General features: G+C 34.4%; 1 protein-coding gene across 1 annotated transcript; it reads right to left on the bottom strand.

The window, feature by feature from the left end:
- Positions 1-3,519: 3,519 nt before the first annotated feature.
- Positions 3,520-23,144, bottom strand: LOC136216524 (glycine--tRNA ligase, chloroplastic/mitochondrial 2). Its single transcript, XM_066003062.1, has 36 exons — positions 22,823-23,144; positions 22,697-22,747; positions 21,976-22,043; positions 21,609-21,690; positions 21,452-21,515; positions 20,829-20,884; positions 20,634-20,711; positions 20,346-20,420; positions 20,185-20,255; positions 19,780-19,896; positions 19,586-19,687; positions 19,213-19,339; positions 18,817-18,900; positions 18,493-18,579; positions 17,476-17,577; positions 16,998-17,061; positions 16,356-16,411; positions 15,869-15,940; positions 15,308-15,390; positions 14,865-14,913; positions 14,273-14,335; positions 14,025-14,114; positions 13,863-13,949; positions 13,035-13,106; positions 12,896-12,954; positions 12,475-12,568; positions 11,384-11,602; positions 11,013-11,107; positions 10,392-10,482; positions 10,208-10,312; positions 9,289-9,327; positions 8,594-8,683; positions 7,811-7,912; positions 6,020-6,101; positions 5,499-5,584; positions 3,520-3,875 (listed from the first exon to the last, which is right to left on the bottom strand). The coding sequence occupies exons 1-36, from the start codon at positions 23,066-23,068 to the stop codon at positions 3,777-3,779; spliced, it is 3,207 nt and encodes a 1,068-aa protein (XP_065859134.1). The 5' UTR covers positions 23,069-23,144; the 3' UTR covers positions 3,520-3,776.
- Between the last annotated feature and the right edge of the window lie 2,575 nt (positions 23,145-25,719).

Consider the following 25,719-nt stretch of genomic DNA (forward strand, 5'->3'; position numbering starts at 1 on the left):
AAGTAATTAGTCTCAAACTTAGTAATAAGGGTAAAATTAAAAAAAATTGACTTGAAACAAAAAAAATAAAAATATATATATATAAAATAAGAAAATTTGGTTATATATGACAATTATTTTAAAATGGAGGAGTACCATTCTAGTTTCCTCTCTTTAAATAGTCATTTTCTCTATTCTAACTAAACATCACCTAAATGACTTCAAATCATTTAAGAATTTATTTCTCAATAGAATTTGTTATTTGCAAAAAATGGAAGACACATTCTACCACGTGTTAAAAAAGAAAATGTCAAATAAACAAATAATTAAGAACTTTTGAAAGTACGAGATGGGACTATTGAATACAATTGGACAAAAATATGAGGTTATTAAATGTTATTAGACAAGAATATTGAATAACTAAATGTAATTGGATAAGAATATGAGGTTATTGAATGCAATTAGATAAAAATAGAGAATCATTTGTAACTTTCGAAAGTTTAGGAAAGTAATTGAAGTTTTGGACCAAATATAGGAGACATCATAATATTAAGCCTACTTCATATCTATTATTTATTTGAAGTAAAAAAAAAGTAAAAAGGAGTTAGAAACACACACCACATATGCACTTGCAAGAAATTCCTTTTCAAGCTTCACAAAACCATATGGTTTATGTACAACAACAAGTTGATCCAAACAAAATATAAGGCTTAATACATTTTACGCCCTCTAAACTTATCTCAAAACGCAAACTGATATAGATATATATATATATATAGATTCAGGCTTTCAATTTGCCCAGTGGATTCATGTTTGAGAAGGTGGCCCAAACTATTGGCAACCACATGGGGAAGTTCATCGACTCTGATCCCAATAATTATCAAGAAATATGGAGAGAATACATGTGTATTCGAGTTTCTATGGATGTAGGCGGCCATTGATGAGGAGAATGAAGCTTAAAGACCCAATGAGGATTAGTTCTAGGTTGATTTTAAATACGAGCGCATAAAGCGTTTTTGCTTTGTCTGTGGGATGCTTGATCACACGAAGATTGGTTGTGCTAAGATCTATGAGGCTATAAATGGGGAAGTGGTGAGGCCCTATGGAATTAAAATGATTGCTCAGACCGACAAGAAACAATTAGCGAAGGGTGCTCCCTGGTAGGTTAATGATGCTGGTGGAAGAAGCGGCGTCGGAATCAGGCCAATGATAATGGATTCTCCGATCAGCCAATCAATGATTCCAAAATTAGGAAATAGCAGTGATGGGGGAGTGAATTCTGGTAATCAATGAGTAATTAGTGAAATTACTAATATGGTAGTTGGCGTTGAAAGTGGAGGGAATTTTGAAAATATTATGGAAGGTGAAAAAGGAAAGTCAACTGATTTTGTTTCCACTGATGGAGCGATTATTGTTGACTCTAAACTTAGAAGAATGGGGGACAATAATGAAGGAGGGGCAGTTTCCGAAGTTTCAATGAAAAATGTAGTGGGCTCAAAAAACAGGTCACATGCGAGTTCTGCTGGACAGGCCCGCCCATCATTATGAGTATCATGACTTGGAACTGTCGTGGACTGGGCAACCCACATTCAATTCAGGTTCTCTTGGATCTTGTCCGAGTCAACAAACCAAGTATAATTTTTCTCTACTTTAAAGATTGGTTGGAATTCATTCTTGCAAATTTTAGTGCTGTGAGTTGCTATTTGTGGGCTATGGTTGTTTGGAATATGTGGCTGAATAGAAACAATTCTATTTGGAATAATTCAAGGAATTCTGCAGATGTTTGTTTTTGTCTAACGTGCATTGGGTTGAAGGAGTGGTAGGATGTTCAATCAAAGGGGATGAATGTTTTGCCCAGGTTGTTCCAGGTGGGGCAGAGTCTGCTCGGGGTGCGATTCGCTAGTTACGGCCTCCTCCAGCTCGCTTAAACTGAATATGAATGCCTCTATTATCTCGGACTCAGGTCTAATGGGTTTAGGGGCGGTGCTACGGGACTGCAACAACAAGTTTTGTGGAGCTTTTTTCAAACTTGTTTGAGGTGATTTCTTGCCTCGTGTATGAGAAGCTATAGGTATCTGGGAAGCTCTAAGTTGGCTCAATAAAAAGGGTATGGACGGCTGTCTTGTTGAAACCGATGCAAAGGTGGTGGTTTTAGATCTTAATTAACCTGCCTTCAGGTCTTATTATGACTTTGTTCTTGATAATTGTAATAGGTTGATTCATTCATTTAATGATGTAGAATGATTTTTGCTAGTCGTTCTGTGAATAGTGTTGTCCATGAACTTACAAAGGCATCATAGGATTGATGGAGTGGCATACTAATCCTCCAGGTTTCATTATTCAAGCCTTGTATTTTAATTCTATTTAATACACAGTCTTTTCTTAAAAAAAAAACGCAAACTGATATCTAAAATTTAAAAATGTTCTATTGACTCCTATATTTGTTCAAAGTGAATAGTTAACCCCATAAAATCCACGTAGCAGAATAAAGAGAGATTTAAAAAAAATTGAAACGTGTATACTTTAAACAAGTTCAAAAGGTTAATAAATCACTTTAAGAAAGTTTAGATAGTCAATAGGTCTTTTTTATAAAGTCAATTTATCACTTTAAACAAGCACATGAGATCAATAGAACATTTTTACAGTTTAGGAGTCAATTGGTGTTTTGGAACAAATTCAGAAGGCACAAAATATAGTAAAAACTAAATTGATATTTTTCAAAAACCTTATAATTATTTTGATACCTCGTCCAATTTAAATTTGAAGTATATAGTTTTAGGTTTGGGTCAACTCAGAACATGTGATTTTAGACCCTTTTAGATGAATCATCAGCCAATTTTATTGCGTCCACTGATTCTCGAATTCGAAATCTTAAATTTAAACAACTTGAGACTTTTACCAACTCTACCACCAACCTTAAATTAAATATATGTTCTAATTATTATTTCCTTCCTCCCCAAAATATAAGACCTAATGATTAGGTTCCACCGGGAAAAAAAAAAGACTTTTATTGCTGTTTATTTGATGTTAGTTGTTTATCATTTGGTGTTATGGTAGTTGGGTAGAAATTAACTGATTATTCTTATGAACTACACAATAGATGTGTTTTAAAGTTAAAATACAAAAATTAACAAATGCAATTAATTTTAACTAAAAGTATTCGTTATTTTCCCCAATAAAAAAAAATATTTGTTACCATTATATTAATTACATTCACTAATTAATTTTTTATCTATTTCTAAAATAAAAAAGCAACTTAAATATAGATATATTTGATAAAAGTCGGTTAATGTACATGGATTGAATCAAAACGTCAACAAAAAAAATATTTATTGTGAAACGAAGGGAGTATAAAAAATGGCTTCTCAATTTTTATTATGAACTATCATTTCTCAATTTTTAAATACTTCATATCTATTATTTAAAGTAAAACAGTAAAAAGAAAAAAAAAAAAGACAAACAAAAAGGAACAAATGTGGACTTGCAAAGAAATTCATTTCCAAGCTTCACAAAACCATGGGGCTTATGTACAACAATAAGTTGATCCAAAAAATATAATTGCAAATTTTTTATTAAATTACCTCCGTAATTTTCGAATTCTCTTTCTCACTTGCCAAAAATTCTACATTGGTTCGAGACCAACTCATCCTGTACCACTCAGATTGTGAGAAGTCCGCAATTATACTGACGTGTCACAATTTGAATGGTCAAGGACTAAGGACCAGTTTGTTCCGGATCATTCTAGAACTTACCTTTCTCCTAATTGTTTGGTATTAAATTACTGGGCAATAGTCAATCTAAAATCCTGGCAAAACTGAAAGGTCAGCTATGCCTCTTGGCAAATCTGCAATTTTCTTCAGCAAAGAAAGCCTGTTCTTCCTGATTCTTTCGTCGTCCTGCTTGCAGGCAGAAGCAAATGTTAATATATATATATATATATATATATATATATATATATTGACTAATGGTGTAATTTGCGGTGACAAAGACTTTATTGACGTGATATAATAAAATATTAACTTTTAATGACAATGACATGTTGACTTAATGACATGATAAATGGAATTAGTGATTTTTTTTTTTTTTTTTTTTTTTTGCTAACATTTATTTATTGAATTTCAGCACAAGGTAGTGAGGACCTTCGGTTCAAGCTCAAGAAGCATTTAGGTGTATCAGAGATGATAAATACTACGCTTAATACATTCCTAGCTCCCTATACTTATCTAGAAATGTCAACTTCCCCCTATATATTAAGTGGGGTCAATTTTTAATTTTAATGTAAAATTTAAATTTAATTTATTATATATATAATTTTAATTTCAGTAGGGGCAAGTGCCCCACTCCTCTACATAGCTACGGGACTGCAAAGAGGATTGCCTCACGTGTAGAAGGAGTCATATAGCTGTGTAATAAGCAATGTGAGATATCTAACACTCCTCCTCAAGACCAGAACTATCTAGAGCAAGAAACAAATATCCATGTGTGACCCAACAATTAATACAGGGCTCCAATACAATGCAACACTGAAAGAATGGGCAAATACTTATTTATGTAAACAAAGGTCTAACTCACCCCAAAACGATAAAATTACACCCATGGCCATTGAACTTTGCCCTTACTAATATTATGGTCACTCAACTTCAAAACCGAACATAAAAGTCACTAAACTTTGCTCTTTTACTAGCATTATGGCCCCTCATAAAAGTAAACGATCTGAAAATGATCGTTGACAACCTTAAAATGGAAAAACAGAAGAATTAAAGTTGTTTAGAACTACATTTACTATGGAACCATGCTTTTTATTTGCCAAATCACCATTTTCGGAACTTTCTTTCTCTAAAGAGTCGCATTCTCTCTCATAACTAAACAACACCTAAATGACCTCAAAACCAAAAAGTTCAAGAATTAAAGTTCCTTAGAATATCATTTCTACAATGGAAAGTTAACTGTTATTAGAGTTGTCAAGATACTTTTATGTTAGTAAAGGACAAAGTTGAGTGACTTTTATGTCATATTATGAAAGTAAGTGGTTATAATGTTAGTAAGAGCAAAGTTGAGTGGACATGGGTGATTGCTTCATATATATATATAGAGCAAAGTTGAGTGGACATGGGTGATTGCTTCATATATATATATAGAGCAAAGTTGAGTGGACATGGGTGATTGCTTCATATATATATATATATATATATATATACATACACGATAACACTTACTGTTAGATCTAGACTTATTAGACTTAAGCCTTAGAATGGTTTTAATCTCCGCCCTTGAATTTTTAATAAGTCTAGATCTAACAGTGACAGACCAAATGACCAGATGCACCCACATATATATATATATAGCTCCCTAATTGAGGATGTGAGATATCTAAAAAGATACAAATATGGTCCTCTTGCACTACATCATGAGTGCGTGATAATGCGTGTTTGTTCATATGTGAATGTGAAGTTGTAAATTGTAGTTTCCATTAATGGATATAATATAACTTCAAAGTAATGAATCTGTAGAAAACATACCACCATGACAAAGACATTGTTGAAGAAATCTTCAAGTGGTTGTATTAACTGTGAAGATACTTCGACAAACTCATCTACCTCTGTGTCTGCAAGACGAGTCGATCATTTCCCGGTTAAATGAACTATTTCACAGCTTACAGTTTTTGGAAAAAAAAAATTGCATAGACATCCCCTCTAAGTCGGCTTTAAAAGCCAACTGCACCTGAACTTTGAAAACGGCCGATTAACTCCTTGAATATGCTTAAAGTAACCTATTGACCTCCTGAGCTTGATTAAAGTGATATACGCTTCAACTAGTCAAAATCTCCACTTACTCTGCCACTGAGGACTTAGGGGGTCTCATCATGTCACTTTGAGTAACTTCAAGGATCTAATAGATCGTTTTCAAAGTTGGAGGGTCCTCTCCATTAAACTTTTCTGGACAAGTTTGGGGGACCAAAAATTGCCAACAACATGCCCTACAAAAACTACAGAGACACCAGTAGGCAAGAATTATCATGTAAAGAGGAAACATCTGGTACCAGGATTTATTTTGCTTTTTACGGACAAGAAAATGCTCCACAAGGCTCTCTCTTCAGCCGTCTCAAATGCAGCCTCATCCACCTAATGGAATTAATTTAACATATTCTAAGAGATACTGTGAATTTAATTGATTCAAGAAATACTAACACAGGCTAGCATATGGTCCGAGAGACTAATTAAACAAAATCATATGAAGAAGTTCATCCAGATCTCAGCAATAATAAATTATGAAAATCAGAAATATGGCATCATGCTTCTAAAAAAACTAAACCTTACCTGTGATCCATGTTGATTTATACATCGGGTAAATTACACTAACGGTCACTGAAGTTTGGGTTCTGTTTCACAAGGTCACTAAACTGCATTTTCTTTCAATAAAATCACTGAACTTCACTTTTATTTCAATGATGTCATTCAGTCAATTTGTATACAACTCACCGAAATGTTGATGTGCTACAAAAGATAATTGACTATATGCCAATTAAGCACCCCAATGTCGGTCAAGGAAGTGATTTTATAAATAAATAAACAATTGTGGCTTAGGATGTGCCACATGGCACATATGTGGCTGCCACATCAGTCATAAAAGACATACATGTCCGGTGTGGCACTTAGTTAGCATATAGTCAACTGTACCACGTCAACATTATGGTGAATCATTGTATATAAATTGGGTGAAATGACTTTATTGAAGTGTTAAGTTCAGTGATTTTATTGAAAGCAAATGAAGTTCAATGACATTTCTGAAACTAACCCGAAATTTCAGTAACAGTCAGGTGGACTCTATCCTATATACACCATATTATAATGAAGCATGAACACAAGTATATAATTATGCTAATTTGTCATCAAAACACAAATGAGTCTTCACTAGCAGAGCTAATAGCATATATGAAGCTCAATCTACTCTTTCATTTTCACAAAGGGTATTGCTATATACCGCAAAAGTTATACTTTCCACCGCACCCTTTTGACATTTATGTCCTCCTCACAATTTCAAACCAATAACCAAAAACTCTCAAATCCTCTCTAGCTTTTGAAGCTTTTCATAAAACCCGACCTAAAACGACATACCGCCAAAGGAAGGAAGGGGAAAAGGCTTAATGAATCTTCCGATAAGTTTTTTTAAAAAAAATATGTTCGAAATCACGGGTTCCGCCTCCGAAATCGGAGGCGGAACCCGTTTTTTTTTTTTTTGCCTAAACGGAACTCCGACGCCGTTGCCACCACGGGCGGAACGGACGAACTGTTCGTTCCGCCCGTGGTGGCAACGGCGTCGGCCATACTTTCCACCGTAAGCGCACCCGTTCCACCGTAAGGTGGAACTGGGTTCCGCGCTCGTTCCACCTTAAGGTGGAACTGGGTGGCGCATCCGTTTAGGCTTATTCCTTAAAAAAAAAATTCAAAATTTAAAAAACGAATTTTTAATTTAAATTTATATCGTAAGATTACTTCGTGTTCGAAATCATGGTCTTCGGAAATACTCGGATCCATTTTCGTCAAATTCGGGTTTTTAGGCTTGGGAGAGAAAGAGAGAAAAAAAAAATTTGAGTTTTTGAAAAAAATAAAATGAGAAGGGCATAAATGTCAAAAGGGTGCGGTGGATGAAAAAAAAGTTGCGGTATATAGCAGCTCACTTTCACAAAATATAATAAAGGGATGATCATCTATACTATTAAAACCTTTTTACATCCAACATTTTTTATATTATGCATCAAATACTTGCATGTATTCAAGGCAAGTTCAAGTCACAGCAAGATATGCTTCTTTCTCAGTGTAGATAGACCTACCTCCATATCACAGTCCACATCCTTTCCGCGGACAATTCTTGTAGGGCGAGAATATGCTTCAACGACCTTTGGAAAAAGATCGCCTCTTGACAAGGTTTCCATCTGAAACCAATTTTTAGGTCAGAATGATATTCATATATGAAGAATATTAGAAAATAATAACTTCCAGCTCTCAGAAGAGAACACATTGAAAAGAGAAGATTTACAGTCTCATCAAAAAATTTACTGTCTAAGAGGAGACTATTTAAACAGTGACCATAAATGCTAAGAATATCAGATAAAAAAGAGGGATGCATTACTTTCCTTTTTCTAATAAATTGAGACACTAATCACCACGTACGTCAAACTATTTATCATCTTGCCAAAAAAAAATCCATATCTGTTGCTTATTATATAGTCTAACCATTATTAAGATGCTAATGATTGGGAAATCATGAACTTTTTTTGCAGAGAAGCATCATCTTCTTCTCTACTTTCATTTAATTCTGGAGCATACAAGTTGATTGAAACATTTCTTTTCTTTCAAAAATCCAATGAGACCGGACCATAAAGAGCTAACTTATGGGCAACGCAATTACCATTTCTCTTAACAAAAGAATAACTAGGATTAAGGAAGATACTGCTAGGAAAATCAGATTAAGCTTTAAAACACCATAGCATCAGTTGGACAATCCTCCATATTAAAATGATATGACAGAAAACCTTTTACAGCATTAATTTAGTTTCAGACTATTGGAAAAGCATCATTATAGGTAAAACTAAAGGAGAAGCAAGACCACATACTTTATAAGCTGTCTTTGCTGCTAGACAAGGGACAGTTGCACGTTCTGTAAGGGAAGAACGAACAATTTCTGGACTTATTCCCTTGTCAACCTGTAAATATTCCAAAACATACTATCATATTAGTGCCAGAACAACAATATTAAATTAAGAAGTTAAAATCTTGACTTATACCACTATCTAGCAGTTGATAAGTAATCATTCACGTTGCGTGAATCATATGATTAGAAATTATTACATAATCAGAGGACAAAAGATGGAAACTAACCACCAAAGTAATGTAAATTTAGCAAATCAGCATTATTTTATAGGTCTATTTAGATAATTTTAACTTCCACTCAAAACATTGTTGCAATCGATTTTTGAAATATCTGGATTCTGTTTGAACATGTTATGACTCTAATAATATTCAAACAACACCATTGAATTTTGATTTGCGTCTATATTTATTTTGCTTTAACTTTTCCCCTTTTTTCAATTATGCCATCCTTTTCATGTTAACGTTCTGACTTGAGAAATATACATATAGTCATAACTTTGAGTAAAAAGCATTATACCTTCATTTTTCTTTGTTTACCACTATGTCCAATAGTGAACTTTTTCATCATTTTATAAAACAAAAAAATCAAGTAGAGGAAGTACTCTGTAAAGCATATTAAACAGATTAGATAGCCTTTTATATCTAATGCAATACTCACCAGATATTGCTCTAGTCTACGAGTGACAAACTGATACGCCTGAAAGAAGAAAAAGCAAAAACAAAAATCAAATTCAGTGGTCTAAAGATCAAAGCAACACTTCCCATAATACAGATGTACACACACAGACACGGAGGAGGGGGTTGCAAATTCATAAGAATGCATAGCATTTCAGAGGAGGTAAAAAAAAAAAAAAAAAAAGTAGGAACCAAGAATAAAATCAAGTCAGCAATCAAATTCTGTCTAGTATAATGTTGCCATTCAGGTTCCATCAGAAACTGTTCTAGTAACTTGACTTTCCAATCAGATCTTTTGCCTGCGTTCATGCACTTTTATGTGATCATAGTGTGATTATGTGTTTGGCTTCAATTTTAAGCGAAAGTTTATCTGCTCAAGAGAAACTTTACAGTCAGAATCTCTGGAATCTGCCAATCATCTATTTTCTGGCAGATGGTAGATCGGTTTACAAGTTTCTTTCACTTGTGGTGTGCTATGCCAATGTTGGTGGAAGAGATGCCATGAAAAGGAGTACTAGATATTGAAGTAAGAAGATAACTGAGAGATGCTTCAATATGTGTTCTTTTGAAGCAGCGGTCAGAATAAATGTTAGGACATTTTAAATCTTAAAGGATGTGCTAATGAGCAAAACTCGGGAATTTTAAGAACCGTGTTCTTCTACTTATTGAAAAAAGAAAAATTGGTTCCCTTCTCTTCTTCAAAGAGAAGATGCTAACAGCACTAACTTAATGCTAGGTTGAAGATTTTACTCATTCTGCTTTTTCTTGCATTTTTGTGATTTTAGCTATATATATTCAACTGAGATTAAAACATAATCTTTTGCTACTGTAAACATTTGCTTCATGATCATCAAAATAGGCTTGGTGACAGAAAATAATTAGCAAAAGGATTGTGTTATTACATCATCTATCACATGGGCGTCTACTTGAACGGGTTGGACGTCAGCAGCCAGTCTTAAAGCACGAACTAGATCCAAATGTTTGTTCTGTTCCACCAATATTTGAACCTAAACAAAACAATGCTGCAATAGATTAGAAAAACTGGTTAAGCCACAATTCCTCACAGAAAATGATCAATTAACTTACCAGACCATAAGAGATTCTTCGTAGGCCAAATGGATCATTGGTGGAACTAGGCTGACATCCAGCAGCAAATAAGCCAATAAGGCTATCTAATCTGCAGAACAGCGTCAGAGTTAGTAGCACGCTAAAGACAATGTCCTTGATTAGAAGAGTAATTTGTATGTCAAACAATAATGTCCTTAAATTTTACATATTCAGAGACATGTTCTCATGTGCATGTCGGAACATTACTTGATAAAGTAATCCAATCCTTGTTGCCATATAAGAACCTTCATCTGTTTGGTAAATTATTAAATATCAACATCTAATGGCCATGAGATAACATTGGACAAGTAAATCAGTTAGTTTGATGTATCTCAGAGAAATTGTTCTAGCATAAGGTTTGCACTTCTAAGGTTTTTGTTTCAAAGTTTGTGGTTTTGTTTTGTTACCTCTTTTTGAAAGCCAGAGGTTTTTGATTTGCTTGCTAACTAACTCATTCCATTCAATTGGATAGGAAAGGTAAGTCAATTTCCAATATAAGCAAAACATCTAGCCAACATAGCATGTGTGTGTCATGTAAGTCTTTAGTTTAACTCCAGAAATATTACAGAGCAAAGTTGGCAGTCATGAGAATGCTTTCACCTGTCAGCAACTGCCAAAACTATTCCAACATCAGTCTTCGGAAGCACATCTCCAGAAAATCTAGGTAGTGTGATTTCTAACAAGGCCTCTGCAATCTGCAAAAACAGGAAGTGAAACCCAAAAAAGAAGCACGGTAAGACTTCAAAAACAACACAACAGGCAATAATATTTAGTATGAGACATGAAAGTTAGGCTTTATAACATAAATCACAAGTTTTAAAACCAAAAGTTTTCATCTCAAACAGTTTTGCCAATTTGCAGGCTTTGGGGAGGATACCATTGCCTTCAAATGCTCTGTTACAACATCATAAAATGGATGGGGGAGGGGGGCAAAGGAGTAAAAATTAATACATAAAAGTGAATTGAAGGACCTGCTCTGAGTAGCCATCTCTAAGTGCATAATGGCGTCCCATTATTCCAGAGAGGGAAGTGAATTCTGTCACAACTGCTGTAGCAAGATCGGACATAGCAAGTGATGCAGCCTCCTGGACAATCTCAAACATATCCTCCCTGATCCCCAACTGCAAACTAAGTTTGGTGACCATGTTACGGATGCGCATCACCTTCTCGAGCATTGTTCCAAGTTTCTCCTATTGAATTTGAAATGATGAGAAATGCTATTAGAGGTTAAATAGGAAGATATTTGTCTATTCGTCAGTAATAAGGTTTGCCTCTCATAACTCCAAATTAGATTATTGTTATCAAGATGTTTCTCAATGCTTGAACATTTATTTGAATTAGCATTACAATGTTGTAACACCATTTGCATGATTTGTTTCAGCAAAATTCAATTAAATTGACATTAACAGAACTACAGTGATTCTGAATAAATTCGAAATACCAACTTTTGTTGGAACATATTTAAAAGTAAAAATAAACACATTGATTTTCCTATTTACCTTTGTTTAAAATGAAATAAATTAACTTGAAGCACCAGGGTTTTCTAATGGAGGGCATGATTAAATGAATAAAACCTTGCAAAATCATGTCACTTTTGGAATGATTCATTTCTTTCATAATTGTGAAGGAACCAATTGGTTCCATGACATGGTATCGGAACCTCTTTGACCAAGTGATCAAGGGTTCGAATCTTGACAACCTCATTTGTTGATTAAATTTCAGGACATGGTACTATGGGCTTGTGCACGCTTCAAGCCCAGTGGGCATTCGCGTGTGGGGGGTGTCAAATATTAATATGAATTGGGTCTTTAACTATCTGCTTAAGCTTTTAGTTCAATTGGTTCCATGACAATAATGATGTACATTTTAAATTTTCAAGAACTGAAAGTGCTTGCAATTTTTTTTACAATCAAAATACAATTGTAAGAAAATTTCAGTGAACTTTTCGTATTATAAGTTAGATCAATACGGGAATTTTGAAGGATACAATTTTGATGATCCCTGATTACTAGCAAAGATGCAAACTTCCTCCCCATCAATGGACTCCAAATAAATAACTTACGTGAAAAAGAATCCCCTGCAATTGACTCTGGAACTCTGAAAACTTCTTTTGAGTGTCCATCTCATAGAAAAATTTTGCATCTTCATAACGAGCTCTGCATGCATAAATGAATGCTTGGCTCATCTTTCACACTCAGTGAAAAGGAGATTATTAGGAGACAAAAGAAAAAGAGAGAGAGAATAACAGAAAAATGTTTCCAAAAGAAGATTTGGCTGAGGCTGAAATAGCCAAGCCAGTATCTTAAGATACTAAGTAAGGAAGCAACTCTCGTTTTCCTGTGAGAATGATTGAGAATTACATGCTAAACCACTCCAAGCAGATGAATGAAATATTTCCAGCTAAATGAAGTTATGGACTGAGAGATTCATAAGGATGTCTTTCCTGGAGAAAAATACTAGCAATTAATTAGACCCACATCTACCTGAGCACAGCTTCATTTCCTTTCCTTACAACCGTCTCATTGATTGCTCCATTGGCCACCTAACAGGAAATCTATGTCACCCGATGGCTTGTCACCAATGAAAAAATTTAAGGAAACATTACTTGTAAGCACATCTTACAGCAATGAAGTATGGCAGAAGCTTTCCACTATCATCAGTTATAGCAAAATACTTTTGGTGCTTTCGCATGACCTGCAAAAATGGAAAATCGGTACATGGTTACTATCTGTAGCAGAATCAATTTAAGCTTGCAGCATCTTTAAATCAACATTTAGCTTGATCATCAAAAACACCAAAACCGAATTCACTAGAGTGCATCAATCAAGCTTTCTTCAACATCCAAACAGCTCCTAATTTTTTTATCAGTACTTATACTACTTAAGTTTCAACTCTGCCATATAGTTCAGAACAAGTATCTAACTCCAACTTAACAACCATTAAATTGCAATTGCTTGATCAAGAATAACAGATAAGTAATTATAGAGAGAAATAAATAAGAGCGAGCAAGTTCCAGTTTAGTCGATCAAAGTTCAAGGAAAGGAAATACAAGGATGAAATGGATTGAGCTCACTCAATCCCCAGGAATTCTGCTGAATCCCTTCTCTGCTCCCAAGAAAAGAGCCAATACACTATAAAACAAGCTATCAATCTTCAAAGGCCCTAACATATAACTAACTATATGCATTCATTCCCCTTTCTCACATTACCCTGCAGCTCATTACCCCTATGACTCCTTTAGGCATGAACAACTAACTTCTGTTCTCTATCGCTTTTAAATGCCTCCTTAAGGCTGATAATGCATGAATATCAACTCTTCTTAAGTTCATTAATACAAACCAGTGCATGCAGCCAATTAGTACAAATAGTTCATCAAATAAAATAGACATGGAAATACCATGATCAGCTGAATGCAATTTGTACTTAAGCCAATATACTTTATCAACTTACCATTGTTAGAAGTTCTTCTGGAAGCTCTAAGAAGGACTCTCTGAACTTCCCAAGCACTGGAACAGGTGCCTCAACAAGGTTTACAACCTACAGCATTATGCAGAAATAGTTTAACCCCACAAAAACCCTTAAGGGATTTTAAACAAATTATAATCAGGTTACCTCATTTAGTAAGCTTTCCTGAAGATAGATATGTCCATTGACACTTTTTGCTAATGTTTCAGAGATCTCCAAAATATTTTTCTTTCTTTCCTGAAAGTAAAAGTAAATGTTTTGATCCAATAATAAATCTACCTTTCCTTTTTCAGATTGAATAATGATTTCTACTTAGTCTAAACTCTAAAGTTCAAGTCCGCTTTTAAAAGAGCAAGCAAATTTAAAGTAAAATCCGAAAAATCCTTATGTTATACCTCAATTTCAATACAAATTCCAGCATTCCTCATTATACTTGCATAAGATTCTGCACTTTCAACCTGTACAAGTTTATGTGGAACGTGAACAACTCTCAGTCGAAACATATGGCTTGCTATATGGTTGACCAAGATAAATTTGTAAATAAATAAAGAATTACTTAAAAGAGACCAGAAAATTCTAGAAAATAAACTAGTACATATCTTTGTAAACCAATAAAACATGACTCAACCAATTTCTTCCAGTATTATAAAGATGAAAAGAGGGAAAAAACCATCTAAAATGAAGGGACAATATTGATGAAGCAAGGAGAATCATCACAACAACAGATTCTTGAAACTTTCAAGTTCACATAAAGTTGTTTTTCTGTTGCAATTTATATCAATTGTTTATTGTAATAAATTCCACATTACAATGTTCACTAGTGCAACTAATATCATGTAATATTCTTTTGCAAATCAAACAAATGAGAAGAATCTAGATGCACTTTACAAATACGGGGAATTTTCAGAGAGATTGGTGTGTATCACTCTCTGACACATACCAAAAATGAATATAACATAATAAACTATAGAATAGCTTTACACATACCTCAACAGTAGCTAAAGAAGTATTACGAAGGCCATAAGATATGTTACCACTGCATCAAGAAACAGGAACTTTAAAAAAGAGTACATATAAAAAGAGCATAAAGAGACAAATATTGTAAAGATATTTGCAAACTTTGGTGAGTATGCAAAAGCAATTTCGCTATTTACCGCTAAGGCACTTGCACTATGGAATTTTTTTATATGAAAGTGTTTGGAAGTACTTATTGCAGTGACTTAAGTCTAAGCATCACAACTAACAACAATAAGAATGGTGCCACATTCATGATCCAAGACAAGAATGCTCAAACAAAAATAGCCAGCTATCCAGTTACCACATAACCTAATTTCCTTGAAAGTACAAAGGTTCTACACTTCGATTGACATGACAAAAGTGCATTATACATGGAGAGAAAGATGAAAAGGAACATAGGTAATCATAATTACCTCAAGACGCCAGCAAATGTAAATGGAACAACTAAATCTCCATGCAAGGCCATAATCCAACGAACTGGCCTACTGAACATGACCTACATTACATGAAGCCAAAACAAATGGACAAAAGATGGTGGTTGATAAAACTGAAAATTAAGTGCTGAAAAAATAAGTGATGAATTTTAAGTGTCGAATATTATAAATGCTGAACTGTTTGATAAATATTAAAAATAAGTACTGAATCTAAAAAGATTAGTTGATAATGTTCAATTTAAAAATTTTAAGTCAAATATTTTGACTTACTAGAATAAGTGATTTTTTGACTTAGCTGAAAATTTTAAGTGGTGTTAACAAGGTAAAAACCAATAAACACTTAATATATTAATTGTAAGTGCTGAAATGGATTATCAAATGGATCCTAAGTTAGAAAAACATATGAAAATATTCCTGCTTCCGTGATGTAACTCTAATGTGGATACATTCTTTTCCAATAAAATTTTACAAGCCATAAAGAGAAAAGGATAGAAGACCCCTGAAGAAAAAGTAGAAAAAAGGAGTCAATTGCAAACTCACCTCAGAGTTCCAGCGCATAGTCTTTGGGAATGATATTTTACTGATGGTAACTGGCAACTCTTCAGATAAAATCTAAAACAAAATAAAACAACATTATTTTAAAGAACTTAAAAATTTGAAAACCAACTACACTTGTATAAGGATGAAGACTGATAACATGAATTTCCCTCCCAGCGATGCATGAGATGCCTCACATCATTTCTTCTCCTTTTCTTTCCCTTATCATTATTTTTATATTTTATCTGTGCATTAATTTGTTTATGGTTTGACATTTCTCCAGCCATACCATCTATATTGGAAATATTAGGGGCTGGAATACTCGTTTAAAAATTAGATTAAGCAAAACCAGATCCATGCAGAACAAAATGGAAATGAAAGATACTAAGGTCCAAATGTTTCATTCTACAAATTACTGCATAAAATCCATCATATCCTAAGATCATATGGAATGGAACACAAACACAAGAGCGACTTTCATATTTACAACCTCTAGAGCAAGACGAGCAGCCTCTGTCATGCGAACATAAACATATTCCATTTTTCCTGCAATTATTAAAAAAGAAAAAAAGAAAAATGAGACTGCTTGTTTGACCAAAGATAAGAGTTCATACAGCATTTTTGTTCTTTTCTTTCCTAATAAAACAAATGTATGTATATTTGTTCGTGTGGCCGTGTACAGGAAATTATTGTAAGCACCAGGTGCTTACAAGGACCCCAACAGGAGAAGCGACACGTGTCATTTTTTTCAGAAAATCGACACATGTCACTTCTCCTATAGGAGGTATTGCAAGCACCCGGTGCTTGCAATTAAAACCCGGCGTGTACACACATATATACAAAATTAGCATTTCCTTATGTTCTTTTATTTGCATTTGAGATGGAAATTTACATGTATGGACATTATTAAGAAGATACAAAAATTGCAACAATAGGGTGACTGACCTGATTAAACAACACTTAAAAAGAGATTTAAAGAAAATTAAAAGCAGTTAGAAACTTAAACAGTTGGTTGCTAATGGTGGGGGGCGGGATGAAGTTGCTAAAATTTCAAAGTATGTGTCATACACAATATGCCAAAATCCATAGGAAGAAGAAATGCACCTTCAAAGTTTTATCTAGAATGACTCACCATCAACCTTCTTAAACACTGAGTCTAATAGTACATTGTATCTACGGCAAAAACCCTCAGCAGCCTGGCATTAGAAAAAAAGATTAAAAAGCAGTTCAACCAATCGCATTGAATATATCAACGTTGGACAAATGGAAACATACAACAGCAATCACATAATTTGTGACTAGTTCATACCCATAAAAAAAGAAGACATCGTATCTTTTCTTCCATTTTACCTTTTCTTTATTGGTTTGGAAGATGTGAGAAAAACATTAAAGGTTTGAAAAAATAAAAATGATGCACACGACAATATAATGCTATATAACTTATAAAAAAGTATATATACACAGAAATAATGCAAAGGCCATACAATTCAAATGCATATTCTGTTTCTAATAAATAACAGATTTGTCATAAGACAAAAAGAAAGTTGCATAATATCATTATCAAATATAGAAAAAGCCCAAAAAAGAAAAAATAATAAAGAAAGAAAAACCTTTGTAGGGTTTCCTTGTTCATCAAAGGCCTTTGAGACCGGAGGTCCTCGAATTTCAACCTCCTTTTCTGCTTGCTTAGCACAGAGATTGTCAATACAAACCTGTAAATGCAAGAGCAAAATTCCATAGACATTAAAAAAAAATCACAAATGAATAAAGGAAAATTATATTAGGAGGAAAAGAAAATGCAGTTTTCTAGTTCAAAACTGATAAATTGTAGGTATCTTTCTTGCTTTTTATTGAAAAACATCCACATATATATATACAAGAGGGAAAATCAATAAAGGAAGAAAACTAATCAAGGAAAGAAGACCAAATTTCCTAAAGACCAGCAATCGCCCATAAAGACTTAATTAGGAAAAAGACCAAATTTCCTAAAGACCAGCAATCACCTATGTTCTGCGGCCCGGTCGCATTACGCGTCCCCGCTGAGCGAGGGTCCGGGGAGGGGTCCCACCACAAGGGTGTATTGGGGGCAAGCCTTCCCTTGCCAATTTAATTGGCAAGAGGCCGCTCCTAAGACTCGAACCCGTGACCTCAGGTCACACGGCAACAACGTTTTTACCGTTGCGCCAAGGCTCGCCCTCTCCAGCAATCACCTATATAAGACTTAATTAGGAAAACAAGGAAATAAATCGCAACAAGAACTTTGCATAATTTGCATGGGAAATGGGCATACAAGTTAGAAGGAAAAAGTCTTCAAGAACCTGCAAAAGATCAATCTACATAGTGAACTGAACATTATAACCATGAATTCTGCTTCTTTATTTTATTTGGTCTGTGCATATAAAGCATAAGATAAAGATAAATAGGTGTTATACACTTAAATGAGATGTTGTTGACAGCTTGACATGATGATAAATGAGCAAACTGCTCAATGTAAAAGCTCAGATGTAAGGTCGGTATCAACTTGAAATTAAGTGGAGTACAAGGTAGTCAATTATCATAGGTTGACAAATCATGAGATATAGGAATTCTCAACAGGATGCAAGAAGAGGCAGAAGCAGTCAATATACCACTAATCGGCGGGGAGTGGCAAAAGCTTGCACTTGACCATGAGTCAATCTTTGTTTGTCTAGTAATTGCAACACTAAATCTTTAAGCTGCAACACAGCAAGAAAAGTTAGGAAACAACCATCACAGGTAAAAACTTGCATAAGTAATCAGTAAATCATAACATCATGCAGGAGAACTGGAAAAGGAGATATTAAAAGAAATTACAATCAAGCACAAATAAGTAATAAACTGGAAGCAAATAACCAATGCAAAATGGAACCAAAAAACAAAAAAACATTGGAAAACAGATTGTCTCTTATGCTTCATATGGAATCATATCATACTTGCTGGCTTGCATGTACTACATCTTGAGGAGGCAACTCTTCTGTCCCAATTTCAAGAACAAATGGCCTTGAATTGCCATGCATCTGCAATATAAATAAAAGATGTAGAAAATATAAGCTATATTCATGAAGAACTTAACAAGCACTATATTAAGAGGGCTAAATATAATGCAAGTAATAAATCTCTCTGTGTCTGTACTAGCAGGAATGCATGAAAATCTGTGTTCTTGCACATGCTTAGGGCTTTAGTGAAGCAGCAAATTATCAGCATACAAGTAACAATGTTCATCCATGAAAATCCACTCTCAGTAGCTATCAACACATGAAATATATTTTATTTCGGGAGATGAAGGAAAGATACTATAGGAACCATGAGAAAGAGATGCATAAATTAACCTTTTTAATTGCTGCTTCCGAAACTTCCTTAGTGCAAGCAGGATGAATGGTTTCAGAAACAGTACCAAGTGGATGGCCAAGAGACTCCCTTGTGTTCAACCAAAGTTGCGCACATTGCCGAGCTAAACTGATAAATAACCAACAAATGAGTAGACAAAAAAGGATTGTTCTAAAGAAAGTTTCATATCAAGAAACACTCTTTTGTTCAAGCATAGGGCGAATTCAATTTAGTTTGAGTTTTTTTTTTTTTTTCAATATTGACGTCTTGAATTGGCTCTCAGGCCCTTAATGCATGTATCACCACATAGAAAGCCTACCAATCTCTATCCGAAACAGTTTCTACCTGGATTTAAGTGAGAGAAGGTGCCCTTACCTACGCATTCGACCAAAATAACGAGCACGTTCAGTCACCCCCACAAAACCTCTAGAATCTAAAATATTGAAAGCATGGGATGTCTTCAGAAGCTGATCATACCTAGCATGTTGGGTGAACATTAACTTTAAAACAACACAGAAAAAAATCCAGAAAATATTGGTGGAAAACAAATTTAAAATTCCCAAACATACGCAGGGATTGCAAGTCCTGAAGCAAGCAAGGAACGAGCTTCTTCCTCAAAGAAGTCAAAGTGCTTTTGAAGATGATGAACACTAGCATGCTCCAAATAATATGCGCTCATTTCTTTCCTGAAACAGACTGTAACTTATACATCATTTGCATTTCTATACATGAATTGACAGCAACAAATATATTCAAGCTCTAAGATTTTCACATGCTAAAGTTAAGAGATGGAAAAGAAAACTCCAAAGAATTAAGAAGGATGTGAGCATAAGTTTCATGTAAATTAATTAGTAAAGAGAGGCATGAAACAAAAAGAAAATACAAAAATGTGGCTTCAGTGACCAGTGTATGCTACATGCTTTATTGAAAGAATATCCTGTGTAACATGCATTCATATTAAAAAAATCTCTTACTCATTTTCTAAGAACAACTCCCCATATGTAATCCCATCAGCATACTGAATTTTCTTAAAATGGTCAACTTCCTGCCAATGAAATGTAATGCAATATTAAACAACGCTTGAGACCATAACAAAGAAAAGAAACAAAAGGAAAAGAAATGATAGTGAGTTGACCTGAAGCAACATGAGTATTCGCTCAAGTCCATAGGTAATTTCAACAGATATAGGTGATAATTGAAGACTGCCAGCCTAAGGAGAGAGAAAGGAAACAGCCAGAAAAAAAAAAAAAAAACCATAAGGACCCAATGTCATGAAAAGATAAATCATCTTGAAACCTATATTTGACCTCCGCCGAGTAAATACTGTGTCCTAAAGGAGCTGACATTAGATGCCAAAAAGTTAAAATAACCCAAAAAATGGTGATTATATTATCTTCAATCAATTGCATATCAAGAAAATGACCTGCTGAAAGTATGTGAACTGAGTAATCTCCATCCCATCCATCCAGATTTCCCAGCCCAAACCCCAAGCACCAAGTACCTACGCCAATTTCCATGTCACCAAAATTCCATTTGCTTGTTAGTAAATTGGCATCAAATAAAAATTGTAGAAAACGCATTACAAATGAGATCGTCTATCAAAAAGATAATATATTACCGGGCTCTCCCAATTGTCCTCGACAAATCGTATATCATGTTCGCTAACATCAATTCCTGTGAAAAAGTAAAGTGATGGACGATCAAGCACTAATAAAAGAAAACACAAAACGAAGAGTACAAATGTATGTAGATGAGATCTTAACATCTTAGTCCAGATAATTTAAGACTTAGTTAAGAATTAATATTAATCACTATATGCACCATACTACATGTTAGATATCACTCCTTTCAACTTTGTGGTTGTTTACTCAAATCTAGCCTAAAATTATACATTGTGTTACGTAGCTTCCGTCAAAGTGACATGTAATTGGTAAATTTATCAGAAAATGAAACTTGAAACCTAAGTATTATATGAAGCCAAAGCAGCCTCCCCCCCTATGTGGCAATCCTGTGTGTGTAGTAGAATATGACTTAGAAAGTTATCCAAGCATCTGTCAATTTTTTCCAAGTTCCCTTCCAGCATATAGATTTGGTATTATTCATAAGGGTGAGCTTAGCTTATTTTCATTAGAATTTACCAAATTACAACACAAATAGATAGGTTCTTGAAAGCAGAGACACAATCAGAAAGAAAGAAATGTTTATTTATAAGTAAAATTGCACCAAGGTGAGCAAGACTACCTAAAGCTGATAGGCTACGAATAAAGAGGTCTTGCGAATTTCCAGGATCAGGTTTAAGTATAACCTGTAATTTAATAAATAAATTGAAGGTTCTTATCACAATGCAATTCAGAAAAAAAAATTAATAATAATAATAATTTCATAGATAAAACTTAACCTGAAATTGAGTGTGGCGCTGAAGCCTGTTCGGGTTTTCTCCATAACGACTATCATCGGGGCGAATACTAGGTTCCACATACCTGTAGCCAAAAACTTTCCATCATCAGTTATATCCTCAACAGAGTACAAACAATCCATTAGACCAGAAACTGAAGCTCATTGGAAGTGAGACAACTTAAGAGGCAGTCATTTATCTAATTAAATTGCCATTGAAACAAATGATCCAGACATCAGAACATAGTGTTACTACATACTACTGTTATTTCTACGTGGTGAAGGAATGGTTCTTAGAAATTGATGCTGAGTAATTTATTACATGTAACTTTACTAATTAATAATTATGAAAATTTATAAGGCATACTTACGCTACGTTCCATGGTTCTGGACCAAGAACCCGTAAGAAGGTCAAAGGATTCATAGTCCCAGCTCCAACCTGGACAACACATAGAGCTACTTAAAGAAGACGCACAAGTAAGGGACAAAATGTTCTAAGGGGTAAATGTAACATTAGTCACTGAATTTTTATGGTTGTCTGGTCACTCAACTTCAATTTGTCTCAGTAAAATCATTCAACTTTAAATTCTGTCTCAATAAAGTCAATCCGGCAACTTCAAGAGCAAAAAGACACCGGAAATATTATGTATCAACTTCAATTTGTCTCAATAAAGTCAATCCAACAACTTCAAGAGCAAAAAGATACCGAAAATATTATGTAGCTTCCACCTCATTAGCATGTCATCTAGTTGGCAGCCACATGTTATTTGTGTCCTTTTGGCCGTTGGTGAAAGTTGACTATGCTTATGTGGCATGTCACTTTTCTGGTGTCCTTTTGTTATTAAACTCGCTAGAGTGACTTAATTGACAGCGACTTAATTGAGACAAAATTCAAAGTTAGAATGATTTTATTAAGACAACTTGAACTTGAGAGCTACTTAATTGAACAAACTTCAAAGTTAGAATGATTTTATTAAGACAAATTGAACTTGAGTGACCATTTTGAGACAAAAGTAAAGTTCAGTGACCAACTATGCATTTAACCCAATGTTCTAAACAACAAAAGAAGTAAAAGCAGCGATTAAACATTACCTCCGTATTGCTGCATTGCATTACCGCACATCCAACCGAAGCCCAGTATTCCTATTAAATTGATATAGTGAATTACGAAAACAGTATAGAATTTGTGAACAAATGGTACGAAACTATGAATTCTACCTGCAGGCGCTGAATTGCTTGTTGAAATGTAGGGATTGAAACTTTTTGAGGATCTGTTTTTGGGCCAATTGACGAATGTTGCTGAACTGCAGAGGTACTGATAGCAGAGACAGTAGTTCTGGCGAAGTAGCGAGGAGTGAGGCCGTGACGGCTACAATTTGGTCTTCCGGCGAGGGTGAAGAAGGATAAGCGGCGACTTCGAGGCTTTAGAAAAGAAATTACTAAAGGGAGGGCGAGGATTGCCATGGCTGCCTCTTTCGCGTTTGAAGCTTCAAAGAATGAGAGAAACCTTAGCCACTTTTATCTTCATTTGAAGCAGAGGTTTTAACATTCTTACTGCATTTTTTGTTTTAAGGTTAATAAACAAATACATTATTAAATTGTGGGGGTAAATTACACCCATAGCCACTGAAATTAACCATTTTAACATTGTGGTTATTGAATTTTAATTCTTAATAATATGGCTACTTAACTTTAAACTTTTTAACATCGGTGGCCACTCAATGCCTCAAAACGACCATTAACGGCTTTAAAATAAAAAATTCGAAGAGTTAATGATATTCTAAGGAAATTTAATTCTTGAAAATTTTCATTTTGAGGTCATTTATGTGTTTTTTGGTTAGGAGAGAGTGAATATTTAGAGGGAGAAAGCTCAAAAAATGTAATTTTGGAAAATAAAAAATGTGATTTCATGGTAAATGTCGTTCTGAACAACTTTAATTCTTGAATATTTTCATTTTGAGGTCGTTAACGGTCATTTTGAGGAGTTGGTTAAAGTTGAATGAACATCAATGTTAAAATATGTAAAGTTTAGTGGTCATATCATTAATAATTGAAGTTCAGTAGCCACAATATTAAAAGAGTAAACTCAATGGCCCATGAGTGTAATTTATCCTTAAATTGTGGTATAACCCCCGATCTTTCTTATTTTGTTTCATTAAATCTGCACACATTAAATTAATTAGTGGTGAACATCTAATTCATTTAGAAAGTAGCTATTAATTTTATTTGTATTTCAAATTATATTTTTTACCATTTAAACTAAAGGTTTTAAAGTTTTCTTATACCATATTACACATATAAAAACTTGCTTTCAGACTGTAAAAATACAAATTTCGAACACAGTTGAAATGAATAACATTGTGTTAACCGAATTTTATATTCAAAACTAATTTTTTTAGTCATTAGGAGCTTAATATGATAAAAGATAAAAAAAAAAAATCATAGTTTATGTAGATAAAAAATTAAAGATTTAATAAACCGAAAATTGAGAGATCAGATCAGGGACCTCCTGAGGAGAGACAATTGTAAAATATAATAACACACTCTTATTCATTATGAAAGTATTTACATGTATTTATAGTGTCATTTACAATGTCTAATTACTATTCTACCCCTTTATACATTTGAGTAATTATATTAATACTACATACATTAATACCCCCTCCTCAAACTGGAGGCTGTGAGGAAACGAGACCCAGTTTGGGAAGAAAGAAATGAAGCGCCGCTGCGGATAAAGGTTTTGTAAGCAAATCAGCGAGTTGAAGTTTGGTAGAAACATGTGAGGTAGAAAGAAAACCAGAAGTAATGTGATCACGAACAAGATGACAATCGATATCCAAGTGTTTGGTTCGTTCATGAAAGACTGGATTAGAAGCAATGTGAATAGCAGCTTGACTATCACAATGTAGTTGTATAGGTAATGGAAGCAAAATTTGAAATTCGCGAAATAAATAGGAGATCCATTTAAGTTCACAACCGGTGGTTGCCATACTACGATATTCAGCTTCAGCGGAAGATTTACTAACCGTAGGTTGTTTCTTTGCCTTCCAGGAAATGAGAGCTTTTCCGAAAAAAATGCAGTAACCACCGATGGATCTGCGTGTTTCTTTGCACCTGCCCCAATCGGCGTCACAATAAGCTGTGAGTCGAAAATCCGAATTGACGTCATAGAATAAACCATAATGAAGCGTGCCTTTGAGGTAACGCATAAGATAGAATAATGCTTCAAGGTGATGAGAACATGGTTGGTGCATAAACTGACTAAGCTGTTGAACTGCAAAACCAATGTCAGGTCGAGTAAAATTTAAATAAAGTAGTCGTCCAACAAGCTTTCGATACTGATCGGGAGCGGGAATGGGTGTGCCAAGAGAGGGGTCCAAATTAGTACAAGATTGCATTGGACATGGAGAAGGGTGAGCGGAAGCTAAACCCGTATCAGAAAGCAAGTCGGAAATATATTTTTGTTGGGATAAAAATATGCCCGTTTTATCCCGAGCAAGTTCAATCCCTAAGAAGTATTTAGCAGGACCCATATCCTTAATAGTAAAAAGGGAATGTAAGTGATCTTTTACGTGACAAATTACCTCCTCGGAGTTACCGGTAATAAGTATATCATCAACGTAAATGATAAGTACAATGAAAATATCCGTTTGGGTATAAGTGAATAAGCAATGATCACAAGAAGCTTGGGTAAAACCAAAAGCGAGAATCTGAGATGTGAATTCCTTATTCCATTGACGACCCGCTTGTTTAAGGCCGTAGAGAGATTTACGGAGTTTACATACTTGGCCAGGTTTGACCTTTAGATATCCATCTGGAGGATGGAGGTAGATGTCTTCATCCACGAAACCGTGGAGATAGGAATTATTTATATCAATTTGATGAATGGGCCAAGCTTTGGCGGCAGCAATGGCAATCATGAATCGAACGGTGACAACTTTGGCTACCGGAGAAAAACTCTCTAAATAATCAATACCTTGAATTTGATTATAACCACGGGCCACTAAACGGGCTTTATATCGATCAATTGATCCATCAGGTTTATGTTTAATTCGAAAGATCCAACGAGTGGAAATAGCTTTCTTTCCACGAGGTAAAGAGGTAATATCCCAAGT

Source organism: Euphorbia lathyris, chromosome 2 (genome assembly GCF_963576675.1).
Source record: "Euphorbia lathyris chromosome 2, ddEupLath1.1, whole genome shotgun sequence".
Taxonomy (NCBI): Eukaryota; Viridiplantae; Streptophyta; class Magnoliopsida; order Malpighiales; family Euphorbiaceae; genus Euphorbia; species Euphorbia lathyris.

Bases quoted from the DNA above. Each gene is read 5' to 3' on its own strand.
- LOC136216524 (XM_066003062.1), bottom strand. From the start codon at position 23,068: ATGGCAATCCTCGCCCTCCCTTTAGTAATTTCTTTTCTAAAGCCTCGA. The intron at 19,897-20,184 runs GTAAGAGATTTT...AGTCTGTTTCAG, and splicing joins GAGTTGTTCTTAGAAAATGA to GAAAGAAATGAGCGCATATT. The intron at 10,313-10,391 runs GTAAGTTAATTG...TGTTTTGTTTAG, and splicing joins GAAGAATCTCTTATGGTCTG to GTTCAAATATTGGTGGAACA.